Genomic DNA, 19,237 nt, shown 5'->3' with positions numbered 1-19,237 from the left:
AGGTGATCTGATAAAGGCAGAAGACAGTCTTCATAGGGAGTGTTTTGGCCTTGTATTATGGGTTTATTTTTTTTTTTACTTTTGTAGTATCTGGGCAGATTGTTGCCAACTCTTACCTATTCATTCCCCCCAGCCCATCAGTAACAATGACAGAGGTGTCAGACATTGATTCGGCTTTGATACTGAAAGTGAATCTGTGTATGTGTGTTGCAGGGATGGATGTACTTTTTGTAAATGAAATTGGATCATTGGAGGTCTGGGTTTTTGTGTGTGGGTTTTTTCCGTTTATGTTGAATAGGTTTCCGTCAGTCGTGCTGACCTTCCTGGTGGTGAAAATGAGGCTTTGGCGGAAAGCAAATGCAGCTTAAATCAGCTGCGTGCCCTCAGCCCCCTCCCATGCTGTATTTATAATCTTGAAGGAGTGCATCATGGACTGCAGCAGGTGCTGTATCTCAAAAAAATGAACAAATTAAAATACCACCAAATTCACCAACCGTGCCGAGTGGATGGAATTTAAATAATTTATGTTTGATATTTCGCAATTAACATAATGCCACATTGCGTGTGTGCTTCAATGCATATGCAAATCTTGATGATATTATGCATGACTAGTAGGTCAAGTTATGGAAATCAAGGGTAACGCCCAATTCAGTAATACTTACAACATCCACAGGACCGGTTGGTTTTGCCATATGAGGCGTGGCAGTGAGTGAAAAGACTCGGTGCAGTGGAATGAATGTGTCCTCCGAATGTGGGAAGAACCCCTGCTGCCAAATAATGATTGGCTTTGATAGTGTGACTCAAGAAAGTCACATCCAGGGAGTCATTTAATTGAACTAAAAAATGGTTTTGCGCAACATGATTTCAAATATCTACACACACGTCAGGTTAACTTCCCGGTTACCAAGTCTGAGCAGAACGCAGTGTTTATTACTCATTTTATTCAAGTGCATTAACATGTGACGCATCACTTAAACGTATCCCGCAGCAATCAGGTAGGAACTAGTTCTTTCGGCAGCAAAGCACTTATTTAAAATAATAACTGTGACATTTGATCTCATCATCCAACTTGTAGCATGATGAGATCAACTGTGACATTTGATCTCATCATCCAACATGTAGGACCTGCAATGGCAGCGGCTCCTTGTCCTTTGAGATGTGAGGCCATGAGATGACCGCTAAATGTCAAAAGTGGCCAGTATTTTGCACATGCGTTGCATCTTTCGCTCACTTGACAGTGTGAGCACACCCGTGCACTAATGTGGGCGTGCAAACGCACGAGATGTGACAAGCCACAGTTCAGCCACAGTGAACACAGATGGGTTCAGTCAAAAAAGAAAAATGGCAGGGATTTCAAGAGTAAAGTCTTTAAGTGGCCACTTTAAAAAAGAATTAACAGTGGCATATTTGACCAACATATAAACACGCCCAACACTTGTTGTGAGATATTTCTTTAGGCGGGTGGTTTTACCAGCAGGTATCCCAGAACCAACTTAAAACATGTGCAGGGAAACAAACCACGGCATTTGTGAGTGCTCATGCCGCCCGTCGCTTCAGTTTGTTGTAAGGCCTTTGGTTTGTGCTGCAGTGAGAGGTCAACCAAACTTCAATCAAGGCACCAAAAATATAAGCTTTCTCAAAAGTGGGCCAGGACCTGCTTTATAATAGCCTCTATTTTGCCCTCATAAGTGGGCCGCACAGTATTTTGCAAAAAAAAAAAAAAATTACAAACCAAATAAAAACATTGCCGTTTTCATTTCACCATTCCAACTGGTACAAAATGGTCAAGTTGTGTAATTTAGGGTGAATTACACTTGATCAAATATGTTCTCATTGTGACTGAACCTATGAGCATGTTAAAACACTGGTGCTTCAAACTATATGACAGACTGCAGTGGTGTCAGGTTGGCATTAATTGACAAATGTCATCAGTTTAACATCACTCGTTGTTAGTACAAATAATATTTTTTAGGGCCCTGACATTAAAATTGTCCCTTCCTGCCCTTGAAGATACCATTCTGTTTCTCATTTTAAAATGGTAGAAATGTGCGTTTTCAGCTCACAATATATCAGAATACATTAGACTCCAACCTTAAATAATGAATTACTGATCAGCAGCTATGTACATCTGCATAAATTGATAGTAAATATTCATGAGGATGAGTTTATTTCTTTGCCATGTGTGTGTTGAGTTAAAAACTGGCACTCTTTGTTTAATTTTAGATATGCAATAAAAAGTCAAAGAAATTAGACAATTTCATATTAATATTTGCTCATTCTTTTGTTGTTATTATTAGTTTCTGCTTGAATTGCTGATAATTGATGAGCTGGATTACTCAACTGAGAAAACAATTTCACCACAAGGCCCATTCACTATCAGTTGTGAAACAGCATGTGCAGTTTGCCTCTTCGCCACTGATTATAGATGTAATTAAAACATTTTGAGTGAGCAGTTTCTCGAGTTACGAATGAACCCAATCAGCTTCTGAGCTCGAATAAAAGAGATGTTCTGAAAGGACACATTCAACATTCAACCTGTTTATTCTGTTAGATTAGAGTTTAGCCAGGGTTTAGATAACAAATGTCATGATTATGTTCAAATGATTGTAAGTAAGCTGTATTTTTTTTTAGATACTAATTTTATACACCAGGACAGTCTATAAAATGTAATTTATGGTAATCTATTTTAATGTCACTGTTGAGTACACACACCTATTTTTAATTAATATTCAAATACTTTTTGACATTTTGGCTCCTTTAAGTTAATTATTAAAAAAAAACAAAAAGTATAGACTCCAAAGCCCTTTTTGAAAATAAAAAACCCCACAAAAAACTGGATATGTATCAAAAAAAGAAAATTCCTCAAACGTACATATCCATTAATCCATTGATCCAGCTTTGATGCCACTTAATCCAATGCAATCGTGCAGGAGCCGATTGCATCTGACTGTGGGATAAAAGCAGGGTGCACCCCGGACATGTCGCCGATCTGTCACCGAGCAAACCCGGAGAGAGACAGGCGCTCACATATATACTCTTTCAAACTGACAGGCCATTTCAGTGTCACCGATTATCCTCGACTCCATCATTTTAAACTGTGCTGTGAAGCCGCGGTACATGGTTCGCAGCCCATGCGAACACAGGGAGAACGTGTGTCAAACCCAAAATATTTAATGCAGATAAAAATAACTTGTATAGTTCTTTATAAATAGTACTTTTCCTTGGAATTATCTTCAGTAGCCTTTCCACCGCTCAAATTCAGATCGTTTTCTTTACATTACACGTAACAGAAAGCTTAAAGATCAGAGCGGCAGTACATTTTTGCATCTGTAAAAAAACAGTGCCTTTGTTGCTTTTAAGGTCATGAATGCGTCTTTAACTCAAATCCTCCAACTTTAGCTTCACTGGAGCCCACATGCTGAGCAGTAAAATTGCCTGTGTGATTTCAAGCGGCTGTCAACATGTGCTGTTAAATGTGAGAAGCTAACTTACTCCTCCCTTAAAGATTGTGTTTCACAATTAATCTTTTGAGAGAGAGAGAAAAAAACGCCATTCACAGACAGAAACACTACTGCCAAAAATAAGTTGAAAGCTTTGAGTTAATCGACTCAATAATTGCTCAGCACCTCCCATGTTGCATCACCAGTAATAGCAAATGGGGGTTATTTTATAGGACATGTGGAAGATAATATGCACGGGTGTCAGAAGGTAAACGAAAGCTCAGTTGACATGATTGCGCTCTCTTCCCTTATCTCCTCCTTGAACCTCTCTTCCCCTCCCCACGCACTCAAAGCGTCCTCCATTTTTCTTCACGCTAATTAACTGGCGGCATGGTGATTAGTTATGAGGCAGAGCTCCCCACCCCTCCGTCATCCTCCAGACTCAGAGGTGTGCTTTCTCTGTGACTGGAACATGTGTTAAAAGCAGCTGGGAAGTCACAGACAGCTCTGAAGCAGGAGGAGGGAAAAGAAAAGCATGCTCTCAAGTCTTACGCATGCTGCCTGTGCGTGCACTTACTGCAGCATACAGAAACATATACTTGAGAGGGGGAGGGATTCCATATGTACTCCGAACCGCGTACACAAACACACACATCAGAGTTTACATTGAGATGTCCCTCCCTCTCCCACGTGTCCTTATTTAAACATCAATGCACAAACACACACACACACACACACACACAGAAGCACGAGCTCTTTTTCTCCCGTTTCCCCTTTGGAGATAGAAACCCAAACGCACACTCCAAGCACGTCATTATCTCTTATTGTTTATCATCCATTTAGACATTCAACGCCATGTTCGCACAAACACATTTACAAAGCATTGTTTGCATCTCATTGAGGGGTGGCTGAGCTTATTTCACAGTACTACAAAGATTGCTAGGAGGGGAGAGATGGAGACGTAGACAAACAGAAAGCAAGCCCAGACGTAAACAGATAGCCAGACAGGCATTCTGCCTTTGGGTTTGCGATTCAGAATACTAACAAGACATCTCGGCTCACGCCCAGGGATGGAAGGTGTGATCTCGGGCCGTGCCGAGCGATGGGAGGGGAGGGATCATGTACCCTTGAAATCTGACTGGCCATCTTGGGTGCCACCCAGGGTTTCAAGGTGGATTATTGGATGTTTGCGTAACATTCTCCTGCCGACGTCTGTGTTTCTTTACGCCCAATAGATGGTTTATGGTTGAATTGTGAACAAAGGCATGCCTGGAATTCAACAGTAAAGTTGAAGCAGACTTTTTCGAATCGAGTCCGATACTTTTTTTTTTTTTTATGACAAAAAAACGTGACTGCCAGTAACATGCATTGTGAGATTAAGTTCTGCATTGCAGCTCTCTTTATTCCAAAGCCCTCTCCCACTGGAGCTCCGACTTCCTGTCTCCCACACAAAGCAGTGTTAATTCGGTCACTAATCTGATATCTTTGCATTAGTCATTTGGACTGCTGCTTAACACATCATATGGCATGTTATTTTGCATATTCCATTTCACAGCAAAACGTTCAATCATGTTTAATGGTCTATCTCCGTGCTGATTAAAGATGCTTTTTCAGATGGATACGCTGTTTTGCATTATTACTCAAGACTTCTATTTCATATCACTTAAATTGTATTTGCTTCTCTTTTGTGTTTTTGTCTACTATACAATGCATCGTGAACAATGATCACACGAAGCGAGCCAATGGTCTTCAGAGCAGAAATCGTTGCTGCTGCTGCTGCTGAAAGTGCGTGATGCAATTAAATAATTAAACCAGTTCTGGCTCCAAAACCAATCATCATTAGGTTTCTGTCTGGTCATGGTATTTACATTCTCCCCAACTCTATAGTTTTGGACTAAACTATTTATTTATTTGTTTTGTTCCCCAAAGCTTCGGCCAAATAAAAATCTACTAGAATCGGTCTGTGTTGCTCTGCAAGACATAAAGCGACACAGTCTTGTGTATGCGTGTAGACACGCAAGAAAGGAAGACTTGGGAGAGAGTTTAGAGAATACTGGGGTTTTGCATTAGTCATTTTTTAGGCTGATTAAGTGGCAGAAGTCTGGCTGTGGGAGAGACAATGACAAGAGAGAATCAACTTCTTCATCCCTCTTTCGTTTCCTGAGCAGGGAACTATGGGTGTTTTGTGTGTTTTGCTTATTACTTTGGAAAAGAAATGACAAAGAGTTTGAGGTTTAAGATTTAGCGGGTTTAATTCGAGGGTATTTTTCACACATCATTGGAACTGTGATGAGTCCCACTGTTTGAAGGTGCCGTCAGAGAGAGATTTTTACTGCCACATAACGCAAAATGGCTGTATGAACGACGGCGCCCCGCAGCCTGTCAGGGGCGCTGATCACCATGAGGGCCACTCGCATTTCACTTGTTTTCCCCACTCTCCTTCATTTTACACCAACCAGCCTCATTAATAATGAGTATGATAATTGCAATGCATGCATAGTGCAGAATGATCCGTGATTCAAAGCTGCCAGCTCACTTTCCTGTGCAGAGTTTGCATGTTTTCCCTGTGCACAAGCGGGGTTTGTGTGGCTGCCTCCTGCAAGCCAAAGACAAGCTTGTTGCGTTAATTGGTGACTCTAAATTGCCCGGAGCTGTGTGTGCAATCATCTCTCTCCCTTTGTTAGCCTTGTGATGGACTTTTACCATGTGTTTGCTGTAATTAGCTGCGGCCCCCCTGCGACCTGAGCAGTGCTGAAGCGAGTAGAGAAGAATGAATGAAAATAAACTTCAAATTCAGCACGAAATTGATAATAAAAATAATAAAATAATACCAGCCAGTCCTCCACAAACTTGCCTCTAAATCCATGCTAATTAATGGTAATGTTTGTTTCCCATTAATTTTTTTTTTAGGATATTTATCTATGCTTAACCAGCATTTGTCTCTTACTTTGGAAATAAAAAACACCTTTTTAAAGTATTTTCATATACTCAGTCCAAATATTAACAATTTTGAGAATTCAAAGGTCAACCTCGTACGATTTGTTTCAGACAGACATAGAGCAATTATTCGAATGAAAGTGCGATGGAGAACAAGTGGGATATTCCCTTATTGCACACCATTAAAAGCCGGTTCGTAATTTATGCGTAACAACTGACACAATTATGGATTTTTCATTATAAAAACTTACTTGGAGGTTTTATCCAAAAGGGAACTTTGTGATTTAAAAAGAAAAATAGAATAAGTGGAGGATATCTCTGATATTCGTGATCTGGAGGCAGCTGAGGCTCAGTACGTAGAGTGGGCGTCTCTCAGTCGGACGTCTGCACGTTCGATTGCACATGTGGAAGTGTCCATGAGCAAGAAACTTTCCCCCAAACTGCTCCCATTTGATGGATAATATGGCAGCCTACTGCTCCTGGTAATAGGATGAATCATATGCTGAGAATTAAAGAAAATTCCTCCAGGATTAATACGTTTCTATTCTATTCTATTCTATTCAATGTTTCCAAACCGATTATAATTTTTAAATGTTTGACAAATCAACACCACTGAGTACAGTGTACAGTAAGAAAATTATTTGTTTTCTCAGAACCACACATGAGCAAAGGTTTTTTCCCATCAATAGATTCCAAACACTCTTAACAATATTGTCCATTATTCTAAAGTTAGCCTGTAATTACTGAATTAAAGTAATTACTGAGATGAAAGCATGTGTGGCGTATACCTGCATGAATCTGTGGTGGTGTCACTGTCTTTACATCCAGGGCAAGTAAATAAATATTCTCCACTTGTCGACATATAAGGTTTCACTTCCTCGATAACAGTAGCACGGTTTATTGTGATAACGCCAGAATTGCAAGGTTCAATCTGTTAATCAATCTGCCAATCACTCGTTCTCTTGAAGTGTTTCCAGCTGTGTTCTGCAGTGATTGGTTGATGAGGGACAAAGGAACAGAGCTCAGCAATCGAAACGGACTCTTTCGGGTTTGTTTGTTTTTTTGGGGTTTTTTTTTACAGCATGATTTCAAGCATATTGATCAAGTCTTTCATTCTCTTTTACAACCATAAGTTCATCTATCCAGATGTTTACATGTATCAATGACATAATATTTACTGTCAGTGGGGAAGAATTTGATCAGCATCACTTAGCCTGCAAGTCAACTTCCTTCCTCCACCCTGCAGCAGCAGGTTCCCCCGGAGCCGTGGCAGCGCCAAACAGGTGCAAATTAGGAAAATGTGCACCAATGAACGTCTAAATGCGGTTGCATTTACATCGCCATCAGCTCCAAGCCGCTCGTGAGAGTGAGAGATGAGAAGCTGCACATATTGGGCCGGGACATTCGCAACGAATGAAGCTGTAACTGCAGCTTGAGATGTAAAAACACAGACTTATGACAGGCTTAGCACAGTTTTCACTTAGATCCCAGCCACATACTTGTGATCTCCACTGCTGCTCGGTTTGTTTTACATAACTCCCTTGTTGTTTGTTGGGGTTTTTTTGTTTGGTTATTTTTTTCATTTCTCTTCAAGCTATCAGGTCGAGCCAAGCCGAGCAAGACTGAATAGTCCACTTCTACCTGTCACTCATCCAAGACATTACAGTGAATGTGCGATCTGTGACAGCGGCTGGAAGAGCGTTTGACAGATATTGATGGCTAACTGTGGGAGTGTTAAGCCAATGCGGTTTACCAAACAATGCATCATCGACTGATGGCGACAGTATAGACAATCCTAACATATCGCTCAGTCATGTACAAGTTAATGTCGGAATGGACACATCAAAGTAAATCCCCCAATTGTCCCCGGTTAAGCCTTAAAAGAGTAGCGAGATGGATCATCCCACTGACTGTGTGCACATTATGGCCACAGTTGAAGATGACAACAACAACAAAAAATGTCTCCTCAGGACTAAAAATACTGAGGATTTCACCAAGCAGATTGGTGTCGTGGTATTTTCATACTTTATATGTTTTGTTTCAGGGTATATTCATGGATTTATATCCGGTTTTATAACATAATGCAGGAGTTGATAAGAATAACATATACTAATTAGTCTAAATATATTCACTTCATATATTAGTCTGGCATACTCATATATACTGTAGCGATCACAGAGGTGGTCGCTGCAAGGCATGATGGGAATTCATGTTATGTGTTGTTGGAGGTTATTGTTGGGGTTGTTGTTGTGTTGATTGTGCTTGTGCTGTGTTTTTGTTCCTCAGTTCAGGGAGTAATTATTCTATCTAGTTTATTTTGGTTTGTTAGATGTTGGTTTGCAACCATGAGTGATGAAGGCGTTGTGTGGAGTGTCATCCGCCATGAAGTTCCGGTTGCGGTGTTCGTGTTGTCAAAATAAAAGCCTCTGGTTGATCAGCTGGCAAATAGCAGTCTCTAGTCAGAGCAATTCTTCCACGGCGCTCGCCACAATATATATCTCGACATATGATGTTGATTTAAAAATAACAGGTTGACTGAAGTGCTAGTTCACTAAGTACTGACTTAAATGCTGTTTTATGTTGTCAAGGCTGATCCGAGCTGAAACACACACACACACACACACACACACACACACACACACACACACACACACACACACACACACACACACACACACACACGCATGCACTGACATGCCTACAGTCATCTTTTCACAAATCATAGAACCAGGAGAAACGAAATCCTAGAAGATACAAGATTTTAATCTTATCCATCTTCAATACACATTCCATCCAAGTTAGGATCAGCTTTCAATGGAAAATAATCAAAGACAACAACAAAAATACCCATCCACTATATACTATGTGAAAATAAAATTGAAATAATGTGATTATCTGAGAAGACCCTGGGAGATTTAATAGCTTTTCAGGGGCTACATGTCGGCATGCAGCACATCAACTGAGCTTATCTCGAGGAACATTTGCAAGAATTCTTCATTAACTTGTCTTCTCCACAGTATTTGCCCCACAAAAAGTGAATGGCATTGCTAGAATATCACAACAGCCAGACATCAAATGTCATAATTTGAGCGTCTATATCTATGACAGTTGCTGCGGGATCTGCAGGCATCGACAGTGCAACATATTTATATGATGATGAAGGCAACTACTTGGACTGTGCCAGGACTTTGTTTATATGAGCATTCCAACCACGTCAGCTTCACTTCTGCAGTAGATCTTCTGCATCGCACCAACTACTCTCCATCCCTGGCACCCCTGTTTCTTCCACTGGGATCTCGCATTCCTGTCAGTCATGTGCTATCAGTGAGGCTGCAGACGCCGCTGAGGCCTGCCCAAACTACCTTCCTCCCTCCTCTCTCTCTTCTTCCCCCTAACACTTACCGTGTATCTCCCTCCTCTACCTCGGTCCTCGGCGAGCACGCCACTTTTCACCGTCCATTCATCCCTCTGTCTAGGTTTCCTGTTCGCCACTTTCCCTTATCTGAAAGACTCTCCAGCTGATTGTTGGACTTTGGTACTCTCTGCTTGGTGTGTCTTACTTCTAATCTCAAATCTTGTTCTCTCTCTCTCTCTCTCTCTCTCTCTCTCTCTGTCTCTCTCTCTGTCTCTCTCTCACAGGTGTAAGGAGGGCTACCATGGACTACGCTGTGACCAGTTTGTGCCCAAGACAGATGCTATCTTGTCAGACCCAAGTACGCTCTCTGTTCTTTTTTATTAGTTTTTTTTTTTATTCTCAATCTTGATTTATCGATTTCCAACATGAAAACCAATTCAGGACAAGTACAAGCTACATGACTCAGAGCATATCGCATCAGTCAAGATAAATACAAAAGTAAGACTTCTATTAACCCTTAAAGACCATGATCGTATGAGTCTGTTGGAACTATATCTCCCAAGAACGTGTGTCTGTGAGATTTTCAGAGTTGTATTTTTTTCAGTTCAGAAAGAATGTATGGTGAATTCTCTCGTTCTTCATACACAGCTCAATCAGCCTCGCATGGCTCAAGGAGCAACAAGGATCTCTTTAAAATAATGAAACTGCTTACCAAACAAGGATGGAAAGTTTGTTTTGCTTGTTTCTGCTTCCATTCTTCATCTATGCCATGGATGAACAGTCTTGTCCAGTCATGAACTCTCATGAATTCCATCATGAACAGAAAGCCAATGATTACATTCAGCTGAAGTAAGGAAAAAGTCGATAAGATGCAGACCAGGTGTGTCCACTTAAATCCACTGAGGGTCACAATGAGCCGAAGTTTATTGTTCTCGACATTAAACCCCAGTTGGGCTGAACGGGACTCCAGGCTTTGGTTATGTAAGGAGATATGTCCATCCATCTTCCTTTTTTTCTGAGGGACCCAAATTTTTATCATTGTAAACTTAGGCGACACCCAATTTCATTCTCCACATTTTCACCACAAACAATGTATTCAGGTCTAATTTTGTCCATTGCTTCTGCGACACAATATTCGACGTATTTCTCTTGGTGCACTCTTTTTTTTTTTCTTTTTGACTGATTCATCTTTCTCTTAAAGGACGTGCTGCCATTTTATTTCCCACTGCTTACTTACACACTGCAGACAGCATGCTCACATTCAACGCGGCCATATCCTCACAGTACTTTTAAATAGTTATGAATTTTTTTCAAAATAAATGTTACACTTTTAGTATAAATGTTTAAACTTAGTAGTTTTCGATTTTTAAAATACCACTTAAAATCAAGAGGGCTTCATGAATCCCCATGAATGAATCTCCGGTGCTCCTCTGATTATGACTCTCCATTGTAGACCACTTAACCACTTAGGTTTAAGTCTAGAGATGCTAATTAACCTCAAATGCATGTTTTTTTTGCAGGAAACTCATGCGCATATAGGGAGAACATCCAAAAGCCACAGAAAGAACCACTAGTTAATCACTGCACTGTGCATGCTTATCGTATCCGATCATGTCTCAGTGTGTCGTAGTGCTTAACTCAAAAGGCCACAGTTGCTTTCAGCTGCTATAGTAGCTACTTCAGTCATACAAAGTTAATTACACCAGCATACACTCATAATGTGACGTTTTGATTTCATTGCCAATGTAAGTAATTAGCAAGCCGATAAAAAAAAAGCCTAATTCAGTTTTGAGACAAAGTAGGCATCACAAGAGCGGATTTCTTTATTGGCCAACCAAGATGTCGTCGTGAGATAAACCATGTGATTTGAACTGCATTTTCCATTATACCCTTCAATCTCTCTTCACAGTAGTCGAGTTAAAAGAAAAGGAAAGTCGTCGGTTTCCTATTGTTCAAGAAAAACGGTTCCCCTGGAGTCTTTGAAATCCCCATGACAGCTGTGTGGTGTAGTTAAAAAATAAAGCAAAAAGTCAGAGGTACATGGGAGAGAAATTGGAGGCCTCGAGCCTCTCCCACGAGACTGCGGCTTTCCAAATTCACACCGTTTCACGGCGTGACTTGACTCCTCTGCGGAAGGAGTCAGAGCGAGAAACTGAACTTCTATTGCCTTCTTTTGGAATCCAACAGGCCCTCTGAGTGTCTGTTAATGGGGTCGCAAGTCAGTGTCACCAGACATGTTTTATGCGCTCACATGGCACACTATCTTCACTGCAGGATTTATTTCATCTCCTATGGACAGACATCAATTGCTCCTTACATCCAGCTCAGCAGACCATATTCTGTCTCTGAAATTGAGCTGCACTTTCTTTTTATGTTTTGCATAAATAGGGACCGTCGGAGTAGCAAATCGATTACAACACATTTATACAGTATGTGGATTGATCAAAACTATGTGAGACGATAAGCGTCCGAGGCGGGAAATATAAAAGAAAACTTGACGTTTTTACGCTCTACCATTCAGAAGACAAAAAAATGAGTTTCAAAGACCAACATCTTTTACGGGTAAGCCCATAAATCAGTTTGATCAGTACGGTGGAAGTGCAACACTTCACAGCAAGAATCTCCCAAACAAAAGCAGCAATCCTTGACGCTACAAAGCTGTGTTTGCTCAGTTACTGCGATTAGCGTAGGAGTAGCATTGTGTTGCGGCTGGATTACAATACATTTTCAATGTGTACATCATTAAACAAAGGTAATAGCTATTACCATTTTTACTTCCTTATTTAAGAGATAATAAACCATATATACATACATATATTTCCTCCCGATAGTAAATTGCCCTTTCTTTTCTGGAGAATTTTTTTTTTCTCTTTGTTTACAAAGTATTTTTTTAAAGATTTATTTAATGGAATAACCACCGAAAATAAGCCCTGTCTCCACTTGAAAAAGTGTGGATGTATTAAGAAATCAATGCCTTCACCTGAGTGATTTATTCTTCTCTGCTATTTGGATACAGATGGTTGGATTATTTTGTTTTTCAGACCTGTGGTTCTCAAGCCGCGAGCCCGGGACCCCTTTGTGGGCCCCCAGTTGTCACAGTGGCCGTCCAAGTAATTTGCAAGAATAGATTTGCACATCTCAAATAAAACTATAAAGACACATTTTGTGAAGTCGAGAGGAGACTTCAGAAACTCTGGCTATTATTCGAGTGGGCGTGTCCATCAGCTCGGTCGCTCGAGTGCTCGTCTCTCAATCGGCCTTTCTTTGTAGAAGTTTTGCTCAGCTTGGAACATAAATTGCTAAGATTTAGTTTTAGTTTTTTCTTTCATCTAATTGAAGGATTTGTGAGCTTCAAGGCCAAACACTGAAGTTGTTTACATATCTGCTTTTGGCCCTTTTTTTTGTGTTGAAAGTTCATTCTCTTCTTCGTTTTTTTCATTTAGTTAATTTGCATCGGTTTGTTTTGGTCACAATACTTTCCTTTAGTCTTTGTTGTATTCATGTCTGAGCATAGCAATTGTATCTGAACTGAAAAACGGTGATCCATCAATGAAAATGGTTATTAAAAGAAGTTGTAGGTGTATTAATAAATAGATCAATGAGTAATCAACATACAATCTACATCCAATAGAAATAGTAATGCACCAGCAGCTTCACAGAAAGCCTGGCTACTAAACAATTGACTGGTTTTCAATTTTTTCGTCAAATAGCTGTAACTGATTACCTCTGAGGATTTAAAGGAGGCAATGAAGCCTATTTTGATCTCTGTTGATACTGACTGATCCAAAATGTCCCCAGATTCCAGAGGGTTTTGTGGATTATCCTCCTTTCAAGTGCCAACTCATGTGATAACAAACACACATGCACACACCAACAATTGGGACAAGCTCTTCTAAAATTTGATTCGTTGTGGGTGTGTATGAGTAAATTTAAGGTTTTTTTGGGTTGTTTTGGTTTTTTTCGTTAAGTCATTGACTAAATCGGTAGCAATAGATACAAATTGTATCCCATGGTGGGTGGAAACCTTTCCCTGCTTTTACCTTTTATATTCTAAAATCAATTTCTGTGCACCACCACTGTCACATGTCAATATTGAGTGTCAAAACACCCCCAAAAAACGTATTTCTACTGAGTTGCATGGGGTGCCACTCTGTCACTCGCATATCCTCACTGAAGTAGAAAGTGAGGCAGAGACTGTCCTGCACATCACACAGGCACCAGAGACAAAGGGGAAAAAAGAGACTCCCCGTCGCGTCCGCCGGTTCCACTGCTGTGAACTCAGCTTTGGAAACGAGACAGGGAAAAGGTACCGGCTCTAACATATTGATGCACAGTGGGGGAGTCCGAGGTTCTTTAATTGGAGTCTTTGTAATTTAGGAAGATTGCAATTTAAGAGAATACACTAGTGCAGAATTAGAAGTTGAAGACAGTTGGTAGTAAACGTGTTTAAGCGCAGAGGAGTTGCTTTACCTGTTTGTGCAATTAGCGATTTCCTGCTAACATGGTAAAATAACTCTGTAGGATTGTCTTATCAGTGTACATAGAGCTCAGTTACCATCTCAGTAATCCAATAATAATGCAGCAGCGAGCTTTGTGCGGGTCAGCAAATCAATTGATGAAATGATTTACTCATTAAATCTAGTAATAAACTGGAGGAAGATGTTCGAGAAGCAGCAGCAATATACCCTGCAGGAGAGACGGAGACGTCTTATATAAAGATGAGCAAGTTGCATCTGTGTCACAGCTATTGTGGATACAGATTAAAGTTAGAGTTACTTACAGTCAGCTATCTTTGTTGCTGTCAGGAGAACTGTGGTCCCATTTACTTGACAAAGATCGACTGAAAATATCATCATCTTTGCATTTTTGTTTCATAAATGTTTGACGTTTAGACAGCAGTGTTTTGAAAATGATCGCTGTATATGTGAAAACAACATGGCAGTTTTTATGTTCGGTCACCTTGCTGTTGCTGTGATTATGTAATAAAACCATCCATATTTCATTTTGGCCAACTCAGGAAAATGTCTCTCGACATGTGAACCAGATGACGCTATTGTAAATGTGAACTTTATTGGTGAAGTGTGACCAGCATAAAGCATAGTGCACATGTGCTATAGCACCGTTGACGTGGAAACAAAATAATAATTATGTGGACAAAAGCTCTTATGAGCAGCATAGAGACAGCGGCTTTGCAACTCTCCAACTGCTTTAATGTGAGTAAATGTAACAAGAAGCAAGCTCAATAAAGACGAACTCAGGCTCTGTTGACACAGTTTCATGCATTTTTGTTTCAAAAAAGCTTTGCCTTTACACAGCAACATTTAAAAAATGACGTCTGTTTCTACAGAAACGGCAGAAACACTAAAAATGAATAGTTTTCATGCTGTTGTTTGTTTTTGTTATGAAAGTAAACACACTTACGAAAACAGACAAGAATAGGCCATAAACACGAACAATGGCAAGAACACAGACGTCCGAGTCCCAGGAGAATATGGACGGATATGCGCAAAAGAACTATTGACTACGGCCGTGGGCCACATGCACAGGAGCAGAAAAGTTGCATTTCCTCCCATTTTGAGGGAGACGAATCATTTTCAAAAAGTTGTTTTTCAGTGAATCCAACCACCATTGTCATTATCACCTTTACCAACGAAAGTTTTGGCGACCAACAAATTTGCCCGAGAAGGTTATGTTTTTGTCTGCGTGTATTTATTTATGTATTTATTGGTTTGTATGTATGTATTTTACAAACCTTTCACAAAAACTAATCACCTGAATTGCATGACATTTTCAGGGATGACTTGTCTTCATCCAAGGGGCAATTGATTTGATTCAGGAATGTTAACAGCTAACTTTTTCTGAATAAATACAAAAAACACTACGTAAAAACATCCCACACAAAATGGAAGGGATCTCAAAGGAGATCAGCGTCTGTTGCCACGGAGACGCCCCCTGCTCAGTGTTTCACACAGCGATGTAGCTACCTGAGCTACCCAGTTAACATCGATATGAGCTAATGGCTAACATGCTCGCGATGCTAACTCAGGTCCACAAGCAAATGTGGCATTGGCGAGTGTCCGTTCCAGTTATTATATCATCATCATCATCATCATCATCATCATCATCATCATCATCATCATCATCATTATCGTCATCATTATGGTTAGTGTTTTGTGTTTTATAATCACGTTTCATAACATGATATACGCAACATTTCCTGCAGCGAGTGTTCATCAGGGGGCTTGCACCTGTACAGCCGAGGGGACGGGGGGAATGCTCAGTGAATTATTGACAAGGAGAGAGAGGAAGGTGAGGCGGGTCTCAGTTTTGCCCGGCAGCTGATTGAAAGAGAGAAAGAAGGAAATCCTCTAATTTGAACTATTTATCTCTTGTGGATATTAGGCCTGGGGTAAGTACCTACACAGGATATTGAGCTCAATGCTACACACACACACACGCACACACACACACACACACACACACACTGGCTCCTCGGTTTCCTGCTCACCCAAGTGAAGGAGGGGATTAAGGATTTGATTCACTCCTGCCATTGTCTCTTCCACCTGCCAGATTCCTGCCTCTTAATCGGGCCAAAAGCATCTGACACGATGCACAGGTATTCTCCAAGCTTGCTCAAGGCTCCCACAAGGCGCCGTAAATGATTCCCCGAGGTGCTTTGAGTTGCCAGTGCGAAGGATTGGGAGGCTGCACATATTATGATTGGTGAATGTGTGCAGACAAGGCGATGCCAGAAGAAGGGATGTGTATCAGAGTTGTAATGACATCATCTGCACAGCCTGTGACAGTCGGGGCGATTTAGAGTGGGAAAGTGTCGGCTCTTGCCACGGGTAATCACAGGGAAAGGTTTGAATGGATAATACAAATCAGGCAACATCAGTGAGATGCCGCATTCATTTCTGCGGCTTTGCCAAGTGTTTTTGTGAGTTGGTGACAACAAAAGCCTGGTTTCAAAGGTGGAGGATGAATCTTGATCTTGAAGGTATAGCCGCCTCTTGGCAAAAGGGTATTTTGTCCACCAGTCACATAGGATTGCCTCTAAATTGTTTGAATCATTAGTTTGCAAGTAGCAAGAAGCGTGACTGTTATTCAGAAGGAACACATAACAAAAGCCAGCATGTTAAGTAATCCTTCCAGCTGCAGGATTGTATTCAAACAGAATGAAACCTGCCTTTTGTCTTATTGCAGGAATTAATTTATTGTTTGATTGAATTTCAGACCAGCTTTTAGGCAGTTTTTCCCTCTTCTCATCACTTTAATCACAAACTCACTTCTCCTCATTAGCAGCCTGTCTTGTAATTATAGGGTGAATTAAATGTAATATTTATTTTAACATTTGCAAGTCTGAATGCGTCTCAAAACTTTCCTTAAATATAATTTAAGGAAGTTTGCTAACTGTGTGTCTCATTTTAATAATTCACATTATGAAGGACCATTTTCTCAAATCACACTGGTTAATAGAGTGAGCCAACTCTGCAGTTATTACAATCTATTCATCAAATCATTAATTTGTCTTTGTACTATCAGGATCTCCCTCCTGTTCCTCAGCATGTTATTTCCTCACATGTCTCCAAAAAAATAAAGCCGATGATGGATTTCTTCTGCACTCCAATCAAAATGCCATTTTCCTACTTTTATAGTTGTCTTTTTTTTTTTTTTAAATCTGGCAGAGCTTGGCAAGTCGTATTCTATTTAAAACTCAGACCACCTCTGTCCGAAAAGCAATTACAAGTGAGGGTTTCATTTTCATTTAAATAAGATTACATTACAGTGACATAAAAAGGGGGCACTGTCGGGATGGGAAGAACACGAGTGCTCCCTTTTATCTGTCCTCCCAGCACTGGGATTGTGGGAAAAGACTTAACTGCATGAAGAAAGACTCTTTGTGTGTGCACGCATGCACACGCATTCATGGGCACGTGCGTGTGCAAAAGACAAAGGGGTAAAGACAAGGGTATGCTCTATGGATGCACATTCACGTTGCGCCTATGTCTGGGACGCATCTGAAAGCGACCAGCTTGCACAGTGTGCCTTGCTGTAAGACAGGAGAACAATTACTGCAATGCCTCGGGCTCAAATCAATATAAAAGGCCCGTGCAAAGCGACGTCGGTGACATAAGGCTACATGATGTGTCATTTTCAACTTTCATTTTCTCATTTCTTATGTCGCGTTTGTTATTTCCATGATCCTCCCTCTAATCCTCTCAGCCCCCGTATCTTTGTTGTTTTCTTTCTTCATTCAAAGCCACAGCAAACTGTAGGAATTCAGAGTATCAGTGCAAAGCGTCCCAACTATTTGGGGCTGGCTGGCTCATTACCTGGTGCGCGAGGGGACGCTCTGTCTGAGAAAGCCTTCAAACTAACTTTACGGTCTAGTTACTGCTTGCATCTCTCCCAAAGGTGAATTTTTGACTGAGATAGAGGCGCATCATGTTATAACTGTTTTATATTCTCCCTTCTCTCGCTCTCTCTCTCTATCTCTCCACCTTTCTATTTGCCCATTCTTTCCTTTTTCTCTTGCCATCCTTGAATGCTTGAATGGAACAGCGGACGAACTTGGGATCGAGTTCATGGGTAAGACAACTTTCCATTGACTGCACTGAGTGCTCAATCATTTATGTGCCTTACATCTGTGAAATGCCGCATACAAAACACACAATCCAGCACAACAAGGCCACTCACCTTGGAAAATTAATGTGGGCCAGTCGCCATGGAAACACTGTGGTGGTGAATTAGGTGTATTCTGTCTGCATGAGGAACAGCACTGTTGGAGAGGAGTGATGTAATGAGTACGGGGCAAAGACAGACAGCAGCGATACAAGCACTGGATTCTGCTGTCTCCTATAATACCTTTAAGTTTGCAGCAGCATTATATTGGTTTTCTGCTACATGCCATCAATTCATCTTGATTCATGGAAGTCTGCTTGATTTGTAGTGAACTGAAGATATCTCATGTTTAAAAAGCAAAGCATCTCTTTAATAATGATACACTGTTCTCTGTCCAGAGAGAACACACACTCTTCCCCCCCTACACACACACACACACAAACACCCGCATACATTCATCACCCTCCCTCCCTGACTGCACTCTGTTTTCCATTTCCTTCATCTTCTCCCTGCTCTTTGCCCGCATTTGTGCATATATAACAGAAAACCAACACAGCATGCTATGAAGTTTCCCATTTATGACTGTACGCCGCCGTCACGTCACACACTCGCTCCCGGAAATAGGAGGTGAACGGCAGTGTGGAAGAGCAGCCTGGCCGGCACGCAGCATTCCTCAGTTCAGTGATTTTAATCTGGGGACTAAATTAGTGGAGAAAGCTACTGCAGGTGGGCGGATGCATTAGAGAAAATGAGAAGGGGATTGATCGATTGATAGCCGGGCAGCTGACAGGCAAAAAGCTATGGTAGTTTTCTTTTTCATGTTGACCTGAGCATCCGCATCTGCTTATTGTGACTTTCTCTCCTGTTTGATCCTAGAGGG

General features: G+C 40.9%; 1 protein-coding gene across 1 annotated transcript in view; it reads left to right on the top strand.

Annotated features, from left to right (window-relative positions):
* nrg3b (neuregulin 3b) overlaps positions 1-19,237 on the top strand; it is a gene marked incomplete at its 5' end in the record, with an annotated part of 199,605 nt that overhangs the window by 156,391 nt on the left and 23,977 nt on the right. The window contains 2 exons of the mRNA XM_080517790.1: positions 10,017-10,090; positions 18,298-18,324. Coding sequence (XP_080373916.1) covers positions 10,017-10,090; positions 18,298-18,324 — 101 coding nt within the window. The remainder of the gene's footprint in view (positions 1-10,016; positions 10,091-18,297; positions 18,325-19,237) is intronic.

This window comes from Blennius ocellaris (genome assembly GCF_963422515.1).
Source record: "Blennius ocellaris genome assembly, chromosome: 21".
Classification (NCBI taxonomy): domain Eukaryota; kingdom Metazoa; phylum Chordata; class Actinopteri; order Blenniiformes; family Blenniidae; genus Blennius; species Blennius ocellaris.
This window is presented reverse-complemented; position numbering and strand designations above follow the sequence as displayed.